Raw genomic sequence first — 25,029 nt, 5'->3', positions numbered from 1 at the left:
CATCGTGGACGTAAATATTTAAAGTAGAAGGCATTTCCACAATTAGAATAAATATTTGCCTTGACAAAAAACGAAAATCTGATTTTTTTTTATTAGTTTAATCAACTGTTTACATGAAAAAACTTGCTCCGTTTATTAAAAATTTTCTTACCAATTTAGAATTTGTAATCTTAATTTTTCTTTTAAATATATATAAGCCTATGATTTTGGTTTATAGGTGTATATATATATATATATATATACGTAGCGATGCTTCGAATCCCAATCAATAAATCGATTTGAGAAAGCCCGCATATGTTTTATCATCATTATTATTAAAAAAAGGGATTAAAGTTGATATGATTAGCTTCAAAATTTAATTTCTCATCTGTTATCACAGACTCTCGATTATCCGTTATAGGACGGGAAATATAGACTTTTACAAAACACGTATATATTAAAATATACAATACAAATATTGCAAATTTTTTGTTTTCGCCCATCTTTTTTTCTTTATCCGTTATAAACACGTCAATTTCCCACGATTCTTTTTTGCTTATTGCCACCATCTTGCATCTTCTAAACGGAGGTGGGAGATCCGTTTTGTTGTTCGACAGCCGACATATCCACAGACGTTTCTCCGGGGGAATACAGTTGTACTTGTACCAGTTTATTCCCCGTAGAAGCCGAAGGGCGATATGGGACATTTAAACTTAGCCTTCTATAGGGGCAGAATTCCATCTGATTGGGTGAAAGAGGTCTCCTGTCTCTCAGCGAACTAATATCTGTGCTGCCCTTCCTTCTGACAGGATCGGGATTGTATTGTTGTTCTTCGGATATTGTGCTCAATTCCGGATACAGTAATTGTTTAACCGGTACAAAAGACGGTCGGCGATGATTAGGGGGGACGAGATAAACGGACGATTGCACCCCCTCATCTGTTAAGGTGGATGTCATGGTGGATGGAGTGCGGGTCGACGTGTTATAGGATGAAGGAGCGCATCGAAGCATCTGCTGTCTCTGAAGATAAATAAATAATAGGGCGATATTTATACTAATTACGAACATCTCCAACTTAATTACTTTCCTAAGATAATTAATTTATATATATATAAAGATATGCCGTTAAAATTTATAAAGTAAATAAAATATTACCTGGTCGATGGATAATTCGATTAATCCGTGTCCGCTTTGAATCATTTGATATTGTGATAGCACGCAGAGAAGGCAATAAACCTATAAAATTAAGCAAAATATATTTAGCAACATTTAAATTATTTTAATATATTACACATTTGAAATTTTCTCTTTTATATAAGGTCTCGAAATTGAATATAAAATATAGTAGTAATCTCTCGGCTTTAACTTTAAATATAGATTTAATCGTACGATTACTTCTCAAAGATCTTTGAATATTTTGCGTGTTTAAGTGATATTATATTTTCATTTCTTCGATAGTTTATGGCTGTGTTGTTGAATATATTCTTTCTAAACATTCGGAAAATGACGCGCATCAATTACTAAAATATCTTTACGTATCGTATTTTCCTCCTCGTTTCTTTCTCTTATTGATTTACTCTTACTTCTTAATTCTTAGCAATCTTCTCGGTTATAACTAAATTTGTATGTTAATTTCGGAATAAATAAATTTATAAGATTCCTAAAATATTAAAGATAGTAAAATTTGAAGTTATACGAATCTTGTCGGCATTTCAATTTAATCCGTAAAAATAGTTCTCTCGTTAATTCAAAGATCGAAACCAGAATGTTTTTAGAATCATATTATTATTTTTCTAAAAGTAGAAAAAGATTTAAGAGAGGAAATGAAACAAAAATAAATCTTCCAAATTTGATTGCCTTAAGTAACTTATAATTGATTTTTCTTCAACCGCTAATCAATAATAACAAAAAGAAATGTGAATTTCTATCAAAATTATCATATTTTTGAAGTTCCTTACAAACATTTTAAATAAACAACAATATAATTTACCTCTTTTTTTCATATTTTTAATTACAAAACAAGTTTAAGACGTGGATTTACGTGAGGATTACTTTCTTCTTTTTTTTGTTGGACGAAATATTTACGACGAAAACATGAACATGTTTACATTAAATTTTCAAATAAAGTTGGATAATCGTATAAAATTTATTTCTTAATTCGAAATGGCAAGCATTCTTCTTTAAATGAAACACTTCGTTATGCTTTCCTTACTACACGAGAACCCTAATTAACAGAGGCACGTTATAGCTTTATAGGGCCTAGGCAAATTTGAATTAAGGGGCATCGTGTACATTACAGTGTTGATTTCAGATATGTTTTTTTGAAAAATTTTTTTGGGGAAATATTTTCTTATAAAAGATTGATTTGGGGCCCTACAATTAGTGGGGGCCTCAGGCAATTACCCTTTTTTTTTGCTCACAGGATAACACTGACTTAAGTTTAGTTATAACTGTTATTAACAAATAAAGAAAACAATTTTCACAAAATGATAATGATAAATTATCATTAAAAATTTTATATATTTGTTATATTGATGAGTATTCAAAAATATTCAAATATAAATTTCAAATCAAGTTAATTTATAGATAAAGAAAAATCAAGAAATATTCAACATGTTAATTATTTTACTTCTGGTAGAAATAAGCTCTTGCCTACGAATTAGCGATAAAATCCAGAGAGAGAGAGAAAGAGGTGAATTGTTTAATTTGACCTCCATTGAAAGCACTCCTGACAAAGGTAGCAAGATGATGAGATATTCACTTTGTTTTGAAATTAAATGGAAATTTATAATAATGATAAATAATTTATTATTATTTTTTAACATTAAAAAAATGTTTAATAAAGAAAACAAATAAAAATTTATCGCCATACTATAGGCTCGAGTAAGATAATAAGTTCTTACTTAAGGAATTTTTAGTTAACAATAGGCCTATATACTAATTTACCAACTTCTTTTCCTATTATTTCACTTATTTTATTGAATAATAATCTCTAAAATCCCTATTCAAGTTGTTAAATATTAAAAACAAATTAACGTTATTTTTATTATAATTACTAAAATTTCGTGTACAAACTTAGAATTTGTTATTGTAAGTAAGTAAACCCACGTGAAAAATAACACAAAACTTTTGTTGTTCTTACAAAATGATTTTAATATCACTTTCCTGAAAACACAATGCAAAGTATATGTCATGTATGCCAATATCAGCATTAAAAAATTAATTCAGTGAAAGTTAAATCGTTGCTTATATACAGTGATTCTACATTAAATAAAGTAAATCCTCGATTTAACATACCCCGGTTTAACGGATTTATTTGAGTAAAAAAAAAAAAATATTTAAAACCTTTTTATTCGCGAATAGACCATTAGATTAAAGGGTCGACGAATATAAATTAATCAATATGTATTATATTAATATTTTATTTATATATACACTTCATAACATTTTAAATTATTAGTACTGTACAGTAGAGCCTCGATTATCCGACTCAATTGGGGACTGGGGTTGGTCGGATAATTGAAAAGTCGGATAACCGAAAAGTATGAAAAAATCCATTATTAGTGTAGTATTTTATTATATCCCATGTAATTAGTATATTAGTATATCGCTATTAACCTACTTCGCGTTGAATTTTCATCGATGTTAAGCCTAACAAAAATTTTTTAAAATAATAATCGTCGCTATTGTATCGTTAAAAATTAGAAAATTAAGCCTCGTTTAAATACTGGCTCTCTTTCATGGTCGAATGAGTGTTGCCAGCTAAAACACGTAAAAATAATATTAAGGTAGCCAAGACATAGCTAAATATTGTAGCGCCACATCACTACAGGACATTTGAATTAACCGACTAGGACGGTCGGTTAACCGAGGTGTCGGTTAATCGGTGGTCGGATAATCGAGGCTCTACTGTATATATGTTTTTAATACGCACTCGATTTAGCGGATTCTCCGTAATAACGGATTCATTTCCCCCAATTAGTCCGTTAAATTGAGGGTTTATTGTAATACATAAGTGAATTTTTACCGGATAAAATGAATATTGATTTCTTAATTAATATCTGTTTTCTTACGTTAATTTTTTTTATGAGATTCTCCTTTACAGTTAATACTAAATACGGTCTGATTTGTACTGTACATAAGCTAAACAAACTACAGCTTAAGGCCTCAGGGCCCATCAGTGGTCGAGTGAAGAAAACTGGCCGTGGGTTTACACCTGACCACCGGGCTGGCCACGTGGAATTTTCCCGGTTTTCTTTATGTTTGTAACACCTAAATAGAGGTCAATTTCCCATTAAAAAGACCACGCGCGAGGCATTACTCCCTTGGCAGATCGCCCACACGTACGAATAAAACTAATTAGGGATTCAGCTACGAAAGGTCTTGCTATATCCTCATAAAAATGAATATATAATGACCAGTATTATTTAAGGGCGCGATAAAAAATTTTACACGTTATAATTTAGGGTCATAACTAACTCGATTGCTCCACACCATTACAGTTCCACTTGGTCCTATTTCTTAGTGTATTAATTCCTTGAAGATCATTAAACACAGTACTTACTTTAATTAAAACTTATGAAAGATTATACGAGTTGTATAATGATTTAAAAAAATATCTATTTCGATAGAATACTTATTCAGAGACTAAACTTTTTTTCTTCTATAAAAGATATTAAACCATATAAAAGTGCTCATTTAAAAAAGAAGAAATCAATAGAAAAATCAACGTTTTCATTTACATAATAATGAACATTTTGTAAAGATAATTAGATATTTTCTAGTAAGCGTATTACATTCTATTTCTGAAAAATCATTAGATGCTATCGAGTAAAAATGCGTGATGAGGTTTATAAAATATCACCATGTTAATTGATTTTGCGATGATTAACTGTGAGTGATGATTTGTGACAGAGTCGTGTTCGTCTTAATTTACAAAGAGCTACCAACCGGAAAAGCAGTCCCATAATTTTATTTAAATCTTTGAATTAACCATATCCATTCTTCATTTTAATCGAATTATTATCACGGAAGGAGCGGTACAGAATTCCGAATCAGATTAAAATGTCTACAAAATCGTAACCTGATAATGTTGTTAAGCTGTGATTTGAAAAATTTGTAGACTTATAAATTCCCACTGTCTGTCTGTCCTTCTTTAATCTCGAGAACGATGTTAGATAGATAAAAATCAAGACCAAATATGGAAAGTTTAGGAGTAGGAGTCCCCGATTAACTATATAATAACTTCTGGTTTATACTGAATATTACTTGATTTTAATTCAAAGATATTTCATACATAGATGGCTGGCATTACTTTGATGTTATCAGGAAAAGTATGATTTACAGGAGCAATCCACTAGTAATTTGAGATGGAGAGCATATATTTGAAATTCGTATACAGTTAATCGGAGTCTCCTGCTCTTAAGGTTTCCATATATGGTCTTGACTTTTATGTATTCTAACATCGTTCTCGAGATTAAAGGACAGACAAACAGTTGGAATTTATAGGTGTACAATTTTTTTTTAAATTGCAATCCAATAACATTAATTAACGAAAGTTTCTTTTTGACAGAGCTTTGACACCGGATCATTAAACAAACAGACGTTTGTTTTCGCAAATTTAATCGCATGCCAAATTTTAATTTTAGAGATTTTGATTAAATTTCAACAGGTCAACAATGTCGACATGTCAAATGTCGACAGGTCAAAAGACCTGTCGACATTCTAATCTTGTAGGGATTTTGAACGGATCCCGTCGTGGAATTAAATTTTACTGATAAGTCCTTCGATTTATGGACGAGGATAGTGTTTGCAGACATTCTACATCATTAATAGAATACTGTACATTCGTTTCAACGTTTTTAAATGCTTAAAAAAATACGGGCTACAGGAAAATTAAAATTGCTGTGATCGATAAAGGTTCTTATCGCGACGTGACATTAAAAATGTGAACTCTATTAAATTCGGGGAAAGACAACTCGGTGTTGTTGTTTTATCATTAACTAGGATAAACACAATTTTGATCTCTATATCCGCTCTCTGGTTAAATTAGGCATGAGAACAATTTAATTAAGTAAATTTAATCGAATATTAAGACTATTCATTCAAAGTCAACATCTATTGGATTATGAGATTAGTGAATTGTCCAAATCGTTAGGAAAATTGAGAGCTGTAGAGAAGTTAAGGATCTTCACTCCCAGGGATTTTCACTTAAATAGTCTTAGTATTATTTTAAACAATTCAAAAATTAAATTTTAAAGCTTCTACCTGTTGAATTTTGTCGTGTAATTTATAATACACTTTGCATTATTATTATTTATTTATTTTAATATGTCTTCAGTAACTCTTATTTGCAATTCCGTCGAACTAATTAGCATCAGCATCAAAAATATTTAAGTATGGCATATAAAATGATGACAATATTTGTTTTTAGTAAATTTAAAATATAACAATACTTATGCAAATAACCTATATTCAGTTTTTAAAGATTTACGAAAGTGATCTTAAAATTGTCAACCACTAAAAGTCTATATATTAAAGTATAATCCGCGAGCATTCTCCAGGTGGTCTACAAACTTACCTAATCATTTTTTTTCACAATGCATATTTATGCTGTTTAGACAGAGGAAAGACCCTCCAAGTGGCTGTGTGGATAAAACCATTGAACCACTCCTACAGCTAGTTTCATGAATCTTGACCAGTAGGATCCAGTCTATTTACTTAGTGAAAGGAACGGATTATTTGTCTAAAATATGACAAGGAAACAAAAAAGGGGGTTCTAAACTTTGTAAAACTTTCAGAGTTCCAATCGAGTACGTGCATCTCCCGTCCAAGATATACGAAATGATCTGTAGTTAGTCGTGGGTTCGAGCCTCACCAACTGGCTGAGTTTTCCGGATTTCACATTTGTAATATTTAAATAGGGACCAGTTTTCCATGGAGAGTTCTCTAGGGATGCATCTCCCCCGTATCCCACCGAACCATCTCTTACGTTAGATTATAGGATAAACAAAATATTTTGGCACACAATCCATCATTATCTAAGGTGATAACTACAAGATAAGAAGTAGACATGGTATAGTTGATCCCCGTTCATCCGTGATTCTGCTTAACCTGTTCGCTGATCAATAATTTTGAGAATTACAGATCTATTTAACTACTCTTAACTTTTAAAAGCGCAACATAAATTTTCAAACGATAGCTACTTATCACGTATAGAAACATTCCTAATTTATGTTTAATATTCCTATATGAGAAAAAGAAACTCACGTTTAATGCGCATATGAATATATCAGTTACGAACAGAACGGCGATAAAAGGGTCAAAAACCTGAAATAAAAAAAAATGTATATTTGTATATAACAATGGAGAAAACTTAATTTAGACGTTTTTAAGTTATTATATACTTACCGCTTCCATAATTAGATAGAAGGAAAGAATGACATCCAACAGAGTGGTCAGAGAGATGGAAACCAACCATGGTAGGAACAAATGACGATTGTTCTGTTCGAAAAATACTTCGGATGAGTTCAGAAACACAATTATAACTTTTACGAGTGATTCCGAATGCATTTTAGTGTTAAAAGAGGAAATATAATGTGAAAACTCACCGTGCACAATCCAATTATGAGTACAATCGAAGTGACGACACAAGCGACAGACAAGACCACCATTAACAGACTGAATGTCAGGAGTGCTGCGTTATTAAATCTTATTTTAGTATAATTTCTGGTGCGTATAGTACATATTAACATAAATGTGGGATGCGAAAAATACATTAATAACAACATAAAATATTGTCTTATCTAACGAGAAAACCGGATTATAAATATTAAAAATGAATACTTAAATCCGTGCCAACATAATTCAGGAACGGAGTCCGTTTTAGATGTAAGTTATAATAAGACAGTGTAGATAGAAATGTTAAAGAAATGCGTTGCCGGGAAGAATTCTTAAGTATATCTTATTAGTTAATCTGTAAGAATTCCGGAAGAAATACTTTATTATGCCAATTATCCTATTCGATTGCATAAAATATGTAGACGTCCCGGAATTAGTTAACTATCTCTCACAAATTATAATTTAATTAACGCTAGAAACATTAAATGTTACAAGATGACAAGACGGAAATGATTAAACGAGACGAAGAAGACACTCGACGAATTTCCAAGGAGATAAAGATGACGTTATAGTAGTAGAGCGTAAAATCTTTTTAGAGTTGCCATTTTTCGCCTGGAGAAATACAATACACAAGAAGAGAATGTAGATAGAACCGGTGATAAATTACGTTAATGTTCCGGATGTTTGGCGTAAATTGCTCTCTCAATCATTCGGAAAATGTTGATAGTTTCACATAATTCCGGAAATAAAGAAGAAAATAGAAACGTCGTCATAGAAAAGCCACAAGGTTTCTCCCTCTCTCTGTCTTGTTTATATTATTTAGAGTCTCGGTCAGAAAGGAAAGAGAAAAATCCGTGTGCCATTTATTGAATTATAACCGGAAAAAATGGAAGAAATGTCTACAATTTTCAACCTTTTTACGTCGCGACGTCTGAGTTTAACTCAATTAACAAATAAGAAAATGGCTCCTTTGGGGTATTGTCTGTTTCGTTTAAATCACTGTTCATTTTCGTTATATATTCGGATAAATATAATGCATATATATATATATAGGGACGACATTTTCTCTTATAATTCTTGACTCTGTCCATAAATTAACAGTTTCTTGAGGGTCGAGTATATAATAAATTGAATCAAGTCAAAGTCAAAATATATTATAAAGAAAAAGAAAAGGGAAAGATCGTTACAACTTCATCGATCCATTTTTCTATTGGATAAAGCATAAAATGATTGTTTCCCGTCTTATTTAATCATAACATAAATGAGAAGATGATCAAAAGCAGCGACAAATCCTATTCACCAAGAAAACTTTATCATTCATTAAATTTAGAAAATTCTTTAATGGCTTTAGAGATGTATTTTCTTAGTTGATTATGAAAACATTATAATAATAATAATAAATGAATACTTTATTACTGGAAATATTTTTATAAATNTATTATAATAGATTAAATAGAAGAAAAAGTAGATACTGACCAAAGTGTATATAGCACACGCATAACTTCCACTTCTGACTGATTTCCAGCAACAACAGGAATTTAAGATAGCCATGAAAGGCGAAATAAATAAACAAATAGAAGAGTGTGTATAATCCTGGCAAGTATGTGAAGTACGTTTTGGATTTCTGTTGTTTCCATCTGCCGGCGCTGGAGGAACTAGGCAGATATAATCGATGTTCAGCCTCGATCTCGTCGTCCTACGAACATTTCGTGTTTAAACAAGGGTGAGTTTTCGCTTCGATTCGATTTGTGAATAGTTTCTAAAGGAAATTGCCCAACAGTTGTTAGCAAACAATTCCGCCCTTTCTCTGCTTCATTCCTTTTCATAAAGAAGATACAAAGCCGTTTAGAAAGAGTTATATGATTAGTCGAAACTCAAACAACTATCGACGTATCACTGGCACAGAACTTTATTAGTTTCAAACTAGTTTTAATTATTTTCTCTTTCATTCGTTAATTTCTCAATATTAACTTTATCGACAGAGGCGCGTTAAAGCTTCGTTGGGGGCCTCCAAGTGAAGTGTCGACGTCAAACATTTTTTTTTGGGTGAGAGTCCCTTGTATCCTCGTTTGTTTTTTAATGAGAATTCTAGCAGATTTCGATATTCTTAATACTGTAGTGAGTTTATAAAAGATTGGTTTGGGGCACCTTGTTAGTGGGACCTCAGGTAATTCACCTTTTTGCCCATAGGATAACGTTTAGCCATAAATGTTGATAAATGTTGCTTCTATATCAAATTTTTATACGTTCTATTGATAGAAAAAATCTTTCTTCGTGAGAACGAAGCTTTAAACTTAATTTCTAATATACTTTTATTTATTTATGTTTTAAATTTTATCAGTTAAATTTGGATTATTACACGTGTTAATCCATTTAGTTATGATGCATTATAAGAGAAGTAAGCTTGACATTAATAGTAAGGTATATCGAGTTATTGTTTTATAAAGATATACGACCGTGAAAATATTGTTATTTATACCATCCGAACCTATTAAAAAAATTGAAAAATCACATAAAATATTTAGGCCTAATTAAATTTCCCATCTTTGTCTTTCATCTTGTTCGGCCATTATTTTATTTTATTTTTTTTTAACTTTCTTCTTTGTAACAAATTAAAATTTAAATATATAAAACTTTAATAAGACAAAAATTGAAACAAAAGATAAACCACTAGAGCAAATTTTTTTCTTCCTCTTCACCTTTGATGATAGATTTAAGATCCAATTATTTCACAAAGAAGAAATTTATTAATAGGAAACAATGAAGTGAAAAATAAACATGAGAAATAATAATGTATATCTGTGATTTTTTAAAAAATTTATGTAAAGTACTGTACATATCATTATCCAGATAAATAAACGAAATAAAAAGATTAAGAGGTTTGAATTTATGAAAAAATAATTCTTACATTTATCTCCAGATCAAAGAAATTGTACTGAAAAAATTTGTAGGAGGTTTTAAATTAATTATATTTAATTAACTGAGAGAGCCATCAGAATTGTTAATAAGCTTAATTAGAGGTGATTTTTCAAGTGTTATCTGTTAGAATAGTTGTAATTGGCAATCCAGAAACGATGACTACAAATTCAGGAAATTTATTTAACAATCAACAAGGTTAATGTCTATTTAAAAACATCTAGAAAACAAAAGATATTTATAAGATTTTTTTTGTGTGTGTGTGTGTTTTAATGATAAACATTCGTATATTTTATTTTATAAATCCCAAAAGAATTGATTCTAATTTATTCTACGTGTATTACACAAGAAGAAATTTAAAAGTTTTTATTTAGAAAAATAATTAAGACCCGAGGGATGCGGGATGTCTTTGATTAAATGATAATATTTCCAATTAGAAATTCTAACAAGACTTTACAATTGTACTTCTTCTGGTACCATCAACTGTACCATTAGCACGAGTATTAAGTGGCTAAACGATTTTGTCTGTTGTAACTCTTCACTTGCTAAATTAATCTCGTTGTTCGGTTCTTTGTAATTTCATCAACGATAACTTCATACAACGACCTAATTTCTCACATAGCGCTCCTTTTGAAGTTTTGCATTATCTCCTTTACAGATTACGTGTAATTAAAACTCTTAACGGAACTTTCAATTGGAACTATTCTTTTATTTAGTTATGTCTATTATATATTTTTCTATTGTTTCTTAGTTCCGTAACAAGGATTTTCGATATTATAAAATACTAAAAAAATATTTCATTCAATGATAAAATGTTTGATTTTTGTTTATATTTGTCATTATTTAAAAAGGTGATTTAAAGGAATTTCTGTAAGCTCTCAACATAAAATCTACAGAAGAAAAGTATAAACTGTTATAACTTTTTAATCAAATAATTAATTTTCTTAATTACATTAAAAAGAATATTTCTTGGAAACAAATCTTATTTAAATCTCATAATTATGTATTTTAATCAATTGATAGTATTAATTGATTATAGTATTTAGTTTATACTATACTATTCTAGGCTATAACAGTGTTAGTATTAATTTAGGCATATTATATTGATACTAACTAATACTGTTATATAGTATCAATATAACAATGTGATGCATATAGTTGAACATGAGCATACCAACATAGGAGTCGAGGAGCATAAAGCAAATTCAGATACAGAAAGCAGAAAGATGAACAAATTATCAATGAAAAAAAAACCATTTTAATTTGGTTGGAAATGAAAGATTTCAATATAATTATATTTATTTATTTTGACATTGATGATAAATATCATAAAAGTAATGATTAGTTTTTTAAATGTTTATATTTAAAAATAATATCTGTGTGAATTATAAAATAAATCATTCACGAAACCATAATAAATGAAAATATTTTAATATAAAAATAAACCATTATATTAAATAAAGAATTGTACTTGATAGGCTATTTAATATGTGAATTGTATGAATTAAAGTAAACGTGAATATTTTGACAATTGATATTGTGTGTAGGTGAATAATTTTATTTTTATGTTTTTGCAGATAAACACGTTGTTATCTTTTCTACTTTATAATATTCGATTGCGATTTATATTTAGGAATTTCGGTCTTATGTCGAATGATAATGTCAACAAAGATATTATTAGAGGAGGAAAAAAATTGGACGATTGTGTGGAATATCACTATACTTTGAAGGATAAAAAAATACAAAGATTAGTTCCTTTGAGACATTTATTACTTTTCTGTGCAGATCTACAATATCAAGTTCTCGAGGAAAAATAAAAGATGCTGAAATATCTGATATATAAATACAAGTTTGACGAAATTGCCTGTATATGAAAGTACTTACTTCATTAAAGTTTTATTTTTTATTTATATAATTAAACCAGGAAGTCATATAATAAATTGTTCGTCTATAATTTCTTTTATTTTATATACATAAAATAAATCATTTAAAATTATATTATCTATGAATTTTAATGTACTTTATAAATCATATATGAAAAATTCAATTTGAAAAAGTACGAAAAATAAAAATGTTTAACTCAATAGAAATTCTTCTTCTTCTTCTTCTTCTTAGAAGTATATCTAATTAGTTATATATTTATATTATGTTTAGATATTAGAATAGAAGTATATTATATTTTTCCTTTGACTAAGATATGTTTTAATTGATGTATCATTCAATTAACTTATTTTCTCGGATGTTTATTGTGATTTTAAGCCGCTAGAAAAAAGGTATATCTTCAAATAAAGCTGCGATATTATCCAACTAAGACCTTCCCCATTTAATTAAGACATCGTCCAACTTAACAAATAGGTGGTATTTTCCCGAACTTTGATAGATCTCATCTCCCTGACTCTTCTCTACTTTAAATTATTAACATATTTAGTTTTACCAATATATTTCTTCACTAAATGACGTAAATAATGAATTCGACTAGAGAATTATCCGTTTCTTTACACGTTACACGGAACAGGTGGTATCGAAACGTGGCGATAAAAACACATTAAAACGATAAATATCCTTTAAATTTTCAATAAAATAAAAGAAAAAAATGTAGAAAACAGTTTTAAAAAAGTACACGTCTTATTATTATTATATTATAGTAGATTAAATAGAAGAAAAAGTAGATACTGACCAAAGTGTATATAGCACACGCATAACTTCCACTTCTGACTGATTTCCAGCAACAACAGGAATTTAAGATAGCCATGAAAGGCGAAATAAATAAACAAATAGAAGAGTGTGTATAATCCTGGCAAGTATGTGAAGTACGTTTTGGATTTCTGTTGTTTCCATCTGCCGGCGCTGGAGGAACTAGGCAGATATAATCGATGTTCAGCCTCGATCTCGTCGTCCTACGAACATTTCGTGTTTAAACAAGGGTGAGTTTTCGCTTCGATTCGATTTGTGAATAGTTTCTAAAGGAAATTGCCCAACAGTTGTTAGCAAACAATTCCGCCCTTTCTCTGCTTCATTCCTTTTCATAAAGAAGATACAAAGCCGTTTAGAAAGAGTTATATGATTAGTCGAAACTCAAACAACTATCGACGTATCACTGGCACAGAACTTTATTAGTTTCAAACTAGTTTTAATTATTTTCTCTTTCATTCGTTAATTTCTCAATATTAACTTTATCGACAGAGGCGCGTTAAAGCTTCGTTGGGGGCCTCCAAGTGAAGTGTCGACGTCAAACATTTTTTTTTGGGTGAGAGTCCCTTGTATCCTCGTTTGTTTTTTAATGAGAATTCTAGCAGATTTCGATATTCTTAATACTGTAGTGAGTTTATAAAAGATTGGTTTGGGGCACCTTGTTAGTGGGACCTCAGGTAATTCACCTTTTTGCCCATAGGATAACGTTTAGCCATAAATGTTGATAAATGTTGCTTCTATATCAAATTTTTATACGTTCTATTGATAGAAAAAATCTTTCTTCGTGAGAACGAAGCTTTAAACTTAATTTCTAATATACTTTTATTTATTTATGTTTTAAATTTTATCAGTTAAATTTGGATTATTACACGTGTTAATCCATTTAGNATTCGCCTGTGTATTTAAAAGTATCGCCATCTGACGAGAATTTGTAGAAGTAGAAAGGAATTACCTGTCAGGTATCGCCCCAGGAAGTTTCTTTGTTCGATCGAACGAGGCGGGATGCCTTATACTCTCGATATTGGTAAGAAAAGAAGTTTCTTCAAGCGTCGACCCTTCTTTCAAAATGCCATCGTAACAGATCTTCAGAATGGTAGCTACATCGCTAGTATATTTGCTATTGTAAGTTATACTTTCAACGATTCTACGTTATAACCGTCGTTACTACACATCCGGTTATGACAACTGAGACGTTAGAAATGCAGTTTTTTTTTTCTTTAATTAATTTTATTTTTCTAGTTCGAGAGCGTATTCGTTTTACTCCAGACAGTATTCGATGCTTATATCTTAATCGAAGCAGAACCTGGGACAATTCACTATAGATACTTTGGGATTAACTTTCTGTTTGTTTACAGTGGAAATCGTCACGGTTGATTATTTTTCTTTATTTATAATCTTACAGATTTGATATCGGTTCTATCTAAATAATTTATTTCTATTTTTCAGTAAGGAATATTCTTCTTTTTATATGCGTAGTCACCTTCCTTCTATATCTAAGTCTCTTGGTGACATCCGTCATTCTCATGAATGCGCTCAGAAAGGTAAATATTCATTTTAAAAAAAAATTCACTCAAAGTAATTTAAAACTATTGTTTAACCACCTTCGATCTGTTTATTTAGGAGAAAGAAAAGAAATTTCAATCGTGGTTAACTTGCATTGTAGTTTGTACCGTTTGGACCTTACTCGCCATTACTTTCCGTTCTGTTGCTAATGTAAGAATAAAAATATTATCCGCCATTAATTAAAATTACGATTCGTTTCTTGTTTCACGTATAATATATTGTTTAGTTACTTAATATAATAGTTAATTAATCACTCTTTCCTTACAGTATAAGAATGTTACGATGATATGTTGTATTTTTATTAATACAAGTCTTTATAATTAATAAGAAATGTTGTTATAAAAATCGTAATTTTATAAGAAACTTTTTAAAAGAAAAATTAAAATTTGTGAAGAAATATGAGACGATTTTATTACCTGAATGTATCGATTATTTCATTTGAAAGATGGTTAATTTTATGACTGTGATAAACAGCAAATTACGAGACTATATCCAAGTTATTATCCATTATAACTTTTATACAATATATTAAATAAAATTAATAAGATTATACTATATATAACCTATATATATAACTAATNTTAGAATTCACTTAGAATTTTTACAAATTTACCTACCAGCTGAATGTAAAACTGTACGAACATGAAAAGCTCCAGCAGTTAATACGGTTGTATAGAAAATCTAGAAAAAAATAAATAAAATTGTGAAAATATTTATTAAGATACAGTAAAAGACTTCAAACGACTGCTTAACACCTTCAAAAATTACTTTTTTTAAAAAGTATTAAGCAGGAAACACGTTTTTCTGCCACATTATCGATTTATTTTTTTCAATATTTTCTTATTAACTTAACAAGATATAGTGTCTGTTAGTATACGCTTAATTGTTTAATTAAAAATTTATATTAATCACGGCTTAGATTATAATTTTTTTTATTATTTTGTAAAGAGATTTAATAGCAATTACCGTAAAAATATAATTATACGTTAAGAGGAAAATGCTTATAGAATTAATTAGTTTTTAATGAGTAAGTATTAAGTTAATATCTTAAAAAATACTGCACTGATATAGATTTTTTTTTGGGATGACATTTGGAAGGATTCAAGTTGTATTTTCAAGAAACGTAAGGTGCTTGCGATTGTAATAAAGATAAAATATCACAAAGCAACAGCTGCGGACATTATCAAAATAAACTCTTGCATTATCCATAAAAACAGTCAAGTGTAATAGCTACAAGCCAAGTATTTTTCTACAGTTGCGTGAATTCTTTCAACATTTTTTTTCATTATTTTGTGGTTATTTTTTTTTATTTATCTAGAAGCACGAATCTCTAATCTATTTCTTCTTTAACCAGATAGAAGATACTATATATAGTTAACATTACGATAAAGAATTAATGTTTATTGAAGAAATATACATCGCTTGGTCGGAGAGACCTAACATTAAAGAAAAACTCATTTATTTAAACTAAAATTAGTAATAAGATTTATTGAAGAGGCGTTTCTTAAAGTGCAAAGTATCTTGTAAGAAAATCTCCTTCATTTAAATGAGAATGGGAACGATTTCTATAAAATTTGAAGAGAATCAGCTTCTCACAAGAAGACAGACAAGAAAATGTACGATATTGCTTACAGTTTCTTGTCTCTTTTACAATAAAGAAAAAGACAAGAAATTGAGGGCAATACCTTGCATCTTCTTAAATGCCTAATCAAAAAAGATTGTCGCATAAGTGGCTTTGCACATCAAATGTAAAAGGGAAATACACCGTAGAAACCTTATTATTCATACGATAAAAATTCTAAAGATGTATTCTTATTAATGTGGTACGAATGATAAAAACATATGCATGAAATAAAAGAAGCTGTGTAATAATACTGATATATGCATAATGCAATAGGATAGACGATTTAGAAAAGAATCTAAGCGAATGAATATTAATGGAGGAAAAAAAAAGAAAGATAAATCTGTTGGGATAGAAGTTTGGTGAAGTGCATTATGTAGTGAAACGCTCGGGATCACACATCAATCTCGTATTTTAACCGCGATTCAAGTTACGATAAAACTTTCTTTAACACTTTCAGACCTTACAGTATGGCTGACAGAACAGAAATTAATAACGTTTACAGGTATTATAAATAAAATATTAATAGTGACATCTAGACTCATCGAAAATATTAAACTGAAACGAAGATTTACTATCAGAAACAAGCGTATTTTTCGAATACTTTTTTAAAAATATATATATTTTAATCGATTAAGACGTATGCGAATTCGCACCAAATATTTCAGGCAATTTTATTCGAAAATATACCAGAAAAATGGTGATAAATGTCGAAGAAGATTATCTTCTTGTTTACTGAAAAGATTTCTCGGACGTTATTTTGAATGAGAAAACAGTCAACCGGTTCTTATGCAACTGAAAGAGAATGTCTTCTTCACCTAACAAAAAATTCTACAGAAAAATAATAATAATAGGCCTAATGGACGAAGTTACTATTTTATATATTACATATTTATAATATTTCGTAAATCAGAAAGTAGTGATTAGTGATGATTTGTGCGAGATTCGATCGCATGTTATTGCCTTTTATTCCATTTTATAACGGGGATATTTATAACAAGATAAGATATACCCGATTATTGAAGCGAATGAACGAATTGCAAATATTTGTCGGGTCTCCGATGTCAATCGATTTAAAGAAAAGAAGAAAGAAAAAAATAATAAAAAGTCAAAATAATTCAATCCGTTCATTTCTGATCGCAAAAGGATCGAGTATCAGTTTGGGAATTGAATTATATTCAAAAAAAAAAGAGAGAGAATACCGAAATGTCATATTAAAGAATGGATTTTTAAAGGTAATTGAATTGAATTAAATTTTTACTATTTTTTATTATTATTACTAAAAAATAAATAATCTAACTGTGCGGGTAAACTTATAGTATATAGTCCCAATGTAATAATATAATTGAATTATATAAGTGAAAACTTTTAAAATATAGCATTTGTAAGAATGTTTACGATAAATTATTTCAAAAATGATAAGAAGAAAAGTGTATTTTATGACTCGTTAATAATATTAAGATGTTTTAAGACGAAGAAATAGGATTTGGTCTTGATTGATAAAATCTTCCTTTCAGAAAGATAAATACATTTGTTGGAATCAGAAAATCTTTTTAATATTTCGAGACGTAAGAAAAAAAATAATAATAAATAAAATGCTAAAGCGAAACAATGTTATGAATAATCTTATTTTTTACAGTTCGAACAATTAGATTATTTCGCGTATTATTAATTTTTTTTTCTTCTTTTCCTTTGTGATAATTTGAGTAGAGAAAAGCTGACATTTCTGACGTAACCTACGATAAATTCCATTTTTAAGCAGTTAATGTCAGTCCAATGTCAAATGTTGTGTCTCTTTCTAACAATTCCTTTTTTTATTATTATTTTTTTTTCTTGTTCTTCTTATCACCTGTTATTCCTAAGAGCATTCCTTTCTGTAATTTTTCTCTTGTTTCTTGCACTCGCCTTTAAATAATAATAATAAAAAAATCCTCAAAAATTTTTATTCCCATTTTCAAAAACCTTTATTATCTATTTTTATTCGTTATCCTTTTTATTCTTCGTACCTTAATCGAATTTATTTATTTCTTAAAATTTTATATAATATGATAAATCCGAAAATAGTATTCTTCCAATGCCTTTGTTTGTATTAATACTTTTTTTTGCTTGTTTCTCTAGAAGTAAATATGATTTATTAATAACTGTAATCTTTCTTATTGGAAAATAGTCTGGAATAAATATAAATAAATACAAATTTCTTTAAGAATTCAATAGAAATTCTTCTTCTTCTTCTTCTTCTTAGAAGTATATCTAATTAGTTATATATTTATATTATGTTTAGATATTAGAATAGAAGTATATTATATTTTTCCTTTGACTAAGATATGTTTTAATTGATGTATCATTCAATTAACTTATTTTCTCGGATGTTTATTGTGATTTTAAGCCGCTAGAAAAAAGGTATATCTTCAAATAAAGCTGCGATATTATCCAACTAAGACCTTCCCCATTTAATTAAGACATCGTCCAACTTAACAAATAGGTGGTATTTTCCCGAACTTTGATAGATCTCATCTCCCTGACTCTTCTCTACTTTAAATTATTAACATATTTAGTTTTACCAATATATTTCTTCACTAAATGACGTAAATAATGAATTCGACTAGAGAATTATCCGTTTCTTTACACGTTACACGGAACAGGTGGTATCGAAACGTGGCGATAAAAACACATTAAAACGATAAATATCCTTTAAATTTTCAATAAAATAAAAGAAAAAAATGTAGAAAACAGTTTTAAAAAAGTACACGTCTTATTATTATTATATTATAATAGATTAAATAGAAGAAAAAGTAGATACTGACCAAAGTGTATATAGCACACGCATAACTTCCACTTCTGACTGATTTCCAGCAACAACAGGAATTTAAGATAGCCATGAAAGGCGAAATAAATAAACAAATAGAAGAGTGTGTATAATCCTGGCAAGTATGTGAAGTACGTTTTGGATTTCTGTTGTTTCCATCTGCCGGCGCTGGAGGAACTAGGCAGATATAATCGATGTTCAGCCTCGATCTCGTCGTCCTACGAACATTTCGTGTTTAAACAAGGGTGAGTTTTCGCTTCGATTCGATTTGTGAATAGTTTCTAAAGGAAATTGCCCAACAGTTGTTAGCAAACAATTCCGCCCTTTCTCTGCTTCATTCCTTTTCATAAAGAAGATACAAAGCCGTTTAGAAAGAGTTATATGATTAGTCGAAACTCAAACAACTATCGACGTATCACTGGCACAAAACTTTATTAGTTTCAAACTAGTTTTAATTATTTTCTCTTTCATTCGTTAATTTCTCAATATTAACTTTATCGACAGAGGCGCGTTAAAGCTTCGTTGGGGGCCTCCAAGTGAAGTGTCGACGTCAAACATTTTTTTTTGGGTGAGAGTCCCTTGTATCCTCGTTTGTTTTTTAATGAGAATTCTAGCAGATTTCGATATTCTTAATACTGTAGTGAGTTTATAAAAGATTGGTTTGGGGCACCTTGTTAGTGGGACCTCAGGCAATTCACCTTTTTGCCCATAGGATAACGTTTAGCCATAAATGTTGATAAATGTTGCTTCTATATCAAATTTTTATACGTTCTATTGATAGAAAAAATCTTTCTTCGTGAGAACGAAGCTTTAAACTTAATTTCTAATATACTTTTATTTATTTATGTTTTAAATTTTATCAGTTAAATTTGGATTATTACACGTGTTAATCCATTTAGTTATGATGCATTATAAGAGAAGTAAGCTTGACATTAATAGTAAGGTATATCGAGTTATTGTTTTATAAAGATATACGACCGTGAAAATATTGTTATTTATACCATCCGAACCTATTAAAAAAATTGAAAAATCACATAAAATATTTAGGCCTAATTAAATTTCCCATCTTTGTCTTTCATCTTGTTCGGCCATTATTTTATTTTATTTTTTTTTAACTTTCTTCTTTGTAACAAATTAAAATTTAAATATATAAAACTTTAATAAGACAAAAATTGAAACAAAAGATAAACCACTAGAGCAAATTTTTTTCTTCCTCTTCACCTTTGATGATAGATTTAAGATCCAATTATTTCACAAAGAAGAAATTTATTAATAGGAAACAATGAAGTGAAAAATAAACATGAGAAATAATAATGTATATCTGTGATTTTTTAAAAAATTTATGTAAAGTACTGTACATATCATTATCCAGATAAATAAACGAAATAAAAAGATTAAGAGGTTTGAATTTATGAAAAAATAATTCTTACATTTATCTCCAGATCAAAGAAATTGTACTGAAAAAATTTGTAGGAGGTTTTAAATTAATTATATTTAATTAACTGAGAGAGCCATCAGAATTGTTAATAAGCTTAATTAGAGGTGATTTTTCAAGTGTTATCTGTTAGAATAGTTGTAATTGGCAATCCAGAAACGATGACTACAAATTCAGGAAATTTATTTAACAATCAACAAGGTTAATGTCTATTTAAAAACATCTAGAAAACAAAAGATATTTATAAGATTTTTTTTGTGTGTGTGTGTGTTTTAATGATAAACATTCGTATATTTTATTTTATAAATCCCAAAAGAATTGATTCTAATTTATTCTACGTGTATTACACAAGAAGAAATTTAAAAGTTTTTATTTAGAAAAATAATTAAGACCCGAGGGATGCGGGATGTCTTTGATTAAATGATAATATTTCCAATTAGAAATTCTAACAAGACTTTACAATTGTACTTCTTCTGGTACCATCAACTGTACCATTAGCACGAGTATTAAGTGGCTAAACGATTTTGTCTGTTGTAACTCTTCACTTGCTAAATTAATCTCGTTGTTCGGTTCTTTGTAATTTCATCAACGATAACTTCATACAACGACCTAATTTCTCACATAGCGCTCCTTTTGAAGTTTTGCATTATCTCCTTTACAGATTACGTGTAATTAAAACTCTTAACGGAACTTTCAATTGGAACTATTCTTTTATTTAGTTATGTCTATTATATATTTTTCTATTGTTTCTTAGTTCCGTAACAAGGATTTTCGATATTATAAAATACTAAAAAAATATTTCATTCAATGATAAAATGTTTGATTTTTGTTTATATTTGTCATTATTTAAAAAGGTGATTTAAAGGAATTTCTGTAAGCTCTCAACATAAAATCTACAGAAGAAAAGTATAAACTGTTATAACTTTTTAATCAAATAATTAATTTTCTTAATTACATTAAAAAGAATATTTCTTGGAAACAAATCTTATTTAAATCTCATAATTATGTATTTTAATCAATTGATAGTATTAATTGATTATAGTATTTAGTTTATACTATACTATTCTAGGCTATAACAGTGTTAGTATTAATTTAGGCATATTATATTGATACTAACTAATACTGTTATATAGTATCAATATAACAATGTGATGCATATAGTTGAACATGAGCATACCAACATAGGAGTCGAGGAGCATAAAGCAAATTCAGATACAGAAAGCAGAAAGATGAACAAATTATCAATGAAAAAAAAACCATTTTAATTTGGTTGGAAATGAAAGATTTCAATATAATTATATTTATTTATTTTGACATTGATGATAAATATCATAAAAGTAATGATTAGTTTTTTAAATGTTTATATTTAAAAATAATATCTGTGTGAATTATAAAATAAATCATTCACGAAACCATAATAAATGAAAATATTTTAATATAAAAATAAACCATTATATTAAATAAAGAATTGTACTTGATAGGCTATTTAATATGTGAATTGTATGAATTAAAGTAAACGTGAATATTTTGACAATTGATATTGTGTGTAGGTGAATAATTTTATTTTTATGTTTTTGCAGATAAACACGTTGTTATCTTTTCTACTTTATAATATTCGATTGCGATTTATATTTAGGAATTTCGGTCTTATGTCGAATGATAATGTCAACAAAGATATTATTAGAGGAGGAAAAAAATTGGACGATTGTGTGGAATATCACTATACTTTGAAGGATAAAAAAATACAAAGATTAGTTCCTTTGAGACATTTATTACTTTTCTGTGCAGATCTACAATATCAAGTTCTCGAGGAAAAATAAAAGATGCTGAAATATCTGATATATAAATACAAGTTTGACGAAATTGCCTGTATATGAAAGTACTTACTTCATTAAAGTTTTATTTTTTATTTATATAATTAAACCAGGAAGTCATATAATAAATTGTTCGTCTATAATTTCTTTTATTTTATATACATAAAATAAATCATTTAAAATTATATTATCTATGAATTTTAATGTACTTTATAAATCATATATGAAAAATTCAATTTGAAAAAGTACGAAAAATAAAAATGTTTAACACAATTTTTAGTTGTAGCAGGAAAAAACTTTTCGTTTTAGAATCAAAATTTATTTATTCAATAAATAAAGAAAGAAAAGGAAAGAAACGAAAAGTTTTAAATTGTATAAATATTAAAATTCAAAGAGAAACTTTTAACGTATTATAGAATAGAAAGGTTAAATTGAAAATAATAAATTTTTGGATTCGCCTGTGTATTTAAAAGTATCGCCATCTGACGAGAATTTGTAGAAGTAGAAAGGAATTACCTGTCAGGTATCGCCCCAGGAAGTTTCTTTGTTCGATCGAACGAGGCGGGATGCCTTATACTCTCGATATTGGTAAGAAAAGAAGTTTCTTCAAGCGTCGACCCTTCTTTCAAAATGCCATCGTAACAGATCTTCAGAATGGTAGCTACATCGCTAGTATATTTGCTATTGTAAGTTATACTTTCAACGATTCTACGTTATAACCGTCGTTACTACACATCCGGTTATGACAACTGAGACGTTAGAAATGCAGTTTTTTTTTTCTTTAATTAATTTTATTTTTCTAGTTCGAGAGCGTATTCGTTTTACTCCAGACAGTATTCGATGCTTATATCTTAATCGAAGCAGAACCTGGGACAATTCACTATAGATACTTTGGGATTAACTTTCTGTTTGTTTACAGTGGAAATCGTCACGGTTGATTATTTTTCTTTATTTATAATCTTACAGATTTGATATCGGTTCTATCTAAATAATTTATTTCTATTTTTCAGTAAGGAATATTCTTCTTTTTATATGCGTAGTCACCTTCCTTCTATATCTAAGTCTCTTGGTGACATCCGTCATTCTCATGAATGCGCTCAGAAAGGTAAATATTCATTTTAAAAAAAAATTCACTCAAAGTAATTTAAAACTATTGTTTAACCACCTTCGATCTGTTTATTTAGGAGAAAGAAAAGAAATTTCAATCGTGGTTAACTTGCATTGTAGTTTGTACCGTTTGGACCTTACTCGCCATTACTTTCCGTTCTGTTGCTAATGTAAGAATAAAAATATTATCCGCCATTAATTAAAATTACGATTCGTTTCTTGTTTCACGTATAATATATTGTTTAGTTACTTAATATAATAGTTAATTAATCACTCTTTCCTTACAGTATAAGAATGTTACGATGATATGTTGTATTTTTATTAATACAAGTCTTTATAATTAATAAGAAATGTTGTTATAAAAATCGTAATTTTATAAGAAACTTTTTAAAAGAAAAATTAAAATTTGTGAAGAAATATGAGACGATTTTATTACCTGAATGTATCGATTATTTCATTTGAAAGATGGTTAATTTTATGACTGTGATAAACAGCAAATTACGAGACTATATCCAAGTTATTATCCATTATAACTTTTATACAATATATTAAATAAAATTAATAAGATTATACTATATATAACCTATATATATAACTAATTTTTCACTATAATTCTCAAATAATTTTTAAAAGTGAGTTATAACAAGAAACCATTATGAAAAATTATTCTTGTCATAGAAAAAAGAAAATGATCATAATAATTTACTAGGCTAGCAACTATTAATATTATTATTATTTATATCATAATGAATCAAAATTAATATAAATTAATATTATTTCAGGATCTATATTATAGTTATCATCAAGCAATTTTGGTTATCTTCATAATTATCCTGATTTTAAATGTAAGTCTTTTTAGTACTTTTTTCTAGCAATAAAAAGTAAAAATTAAAAGTCACTTTTCGTGTTGATTTCAATAATAAAGGTAGCAAAATACATTGTAAACACTTTTTTTTTTAAATTTTATAAATGTTTGATGTAAAGAAAGATTCGCAATTTTTTCTAGACTTTCTTTGGATTGGTTGTCTACTCAAATTATCAAGAATTGGAAGATATAACTAGATTAGAAGATATGGCGAGACTCAAGGTAGTAATATAATTTTCAAGCTTGCGTTTTATTTTCGGGAAACTTTTTGAAATTAACTCTGTTTTATTTTCATTCAGACGAGTACCTTCAGTAGTTTGTCAACATCCCGCAGTCTGTCTCATTGCTCCATTGATATTCTAAAGACATCACTCACTACCCCATCCATGGGCTCCACTTCAACAGCATCTGTGTAAATCCATTCATTTCCACAGTGAATAATAACTGACTAGAAGCCTTTTTTTTTTCTTTCTTCTTTCTTTTATCAATGCTAAATATTTTTTGAAATTTTTGTATGTAAGAATTTTTTAAAATATTTTTTGTGCTTATTGTTAGACTTAAGCACTAGAATTTATACACGTTTTTATATATTAAAAACCTTTTAAAAAGCTG

General features: G+C 28.5%; 3 protein-coding genes across 3 annotated transcripts; 2 read left to right on the top strand and 1 right to left on the bottom strand.

Moving 5' to 3' along the window:
- LOC111623537 lies at positions 1–19,423 on the bottom strand. Its single transcript, XM_023366145.1, has 7 exons — positions 19,195–19,423; positions 15,387–15,450; positions 7,590–7,675; positions 7,390–7,482; positions 7,249–7,308; positions 1,135–1,215; positions 1–999 (listed from the first exon to the last, which is right to left on the bottom strand). Exons 1-7 carry the CDS (start codon positions 19,267–19,269, stop codon positions 559–561), a joined length of 900 nt encoding a protein of 299 aa, XP_023221913.1. The 5' UTR covers positions 19,270–19,423; the 3' UTR covers positions 1–558.
- LOC111623539 lies at positions 14,133–14,967 on the top strand. The gene is made up of 4 exons (XM_023366147.1): positions 14,133–14,328; positions 14,446–14,575; positions 14,653–14,747; positions 14,827–14,967. The coding sequence occupies exons 1-4, from the start codon at positions 14,209–14,211 to the stop codon at positions 14,950–14,952; spliced, it is 471 nt and encodes a 156-aa protein (XP_023221915.1). The 5' UTR covers positions 14,133–14,208; the 3' UTR covers positions 14,953–14,967.
- A 3,066-nt stretch (positions 19,424–22,489) lies between the features above and the next one.
- On the top strand, positions 22,490–25,029 carry LOC111623538. Its single transcript, XM_023366146.1, has 8 exons — positions 22,490–22,510; positions 22,919–23,131; positions 23,249–23,378; positions 23,456–23,550; positions 23,630–23,722; positions 24,335–24,397; positions 24,559–24,639; positions 24,717–25,029. The coding sequence occupies exons 1-8, from the start codon at positions 22,505–22,507 to the stop codon at positions 24,831–24,833; spliced, it is 798 nt and encodes a 265-aa protein (XP_023221914.1). The 5' UTR covers positions 22,490–22,504; the 3' UTR covers positions 24,834–25,029.

The sequence above is a fragment of the Centruroides sculpturatus genome, unplaced genomic scaffold (genome assembly GCF_000671375.1).
Source record: "Centruroides sculpturatus isolate CEXI.00-Female unplaced genomic scaffold, Cexi_2.0 scaffold288, whole genome shotgun sequence".
Taxonomy (NCBI): domain Eukaryota; kingdom Metazoa; phylum Arthropoda; class Arachnida; order Scorpiones; family Buthidae; genus Centruroides; species Centruroides sculpturatus.
The sequence above is the reverse complement of the archived record's forward strand: the minus strand, read 5'-3'. Positions and strand labels throughout refer to the sequence as shown.

Coding starts and splice junctions, on each gene's coding strand:
- LOC111623538 (XM_023366146.1), top strand. Junction 23,132..23,248: donor TCGCTAGTATATTTGCTATT/GTAAGTTATACT, acceptor TTATTTTTCTAG/TTCGAGAGCGTATTCGTTTT. Junction 23,723..24,334: donor CTTTCCGTTCTGTTGCTAAT/GTAAGAATAAAA, acceptor ATATTATTTCAG/GATCTATATTATAGTTATCA.
- LOC111623537 (XM_023366145.1), bottom strand. CDS start 19,269: ATGGCTATCTTAAATTCCTGTTGTTGCTGGAAATCAGTCAGAAGTGGA. Junction 1,216..7,248: donor TATTCATATGCGCATTAAAC/GTGAGTTTCTTT, acceptor TTAATTTTATAG/GTTTATTGCCTTCTCTGCGT. Junction 1,000..1,134: donor TCGAATTATCCATCGACCAG/GTAATATTTTAT, acceptor ATTTATCTTCAG/AGACAGCAGATGCTTCGATG.
- LOC111623539 (XM_023366147.1), top strand. CDS start 14,209: ATGCCTTATACTCTCGATATTGGTAAGAAAAGAAGTTTCTTCAAGCGT. Junction 14,576..14,652: donor TTACAGTGGAAATCGTCACG/GTTGATTATTTT, acceptor TCTATTTTTCAG/TAAGGAATATTCTTCTTTTT. Junction 14,748..14,826: donor TCATGAATGCGCTCAGAAAG/GTAAATATTCAT, acceptor CTGTTTATTTAG/GAGAAAGAAAAGAAATTTCA.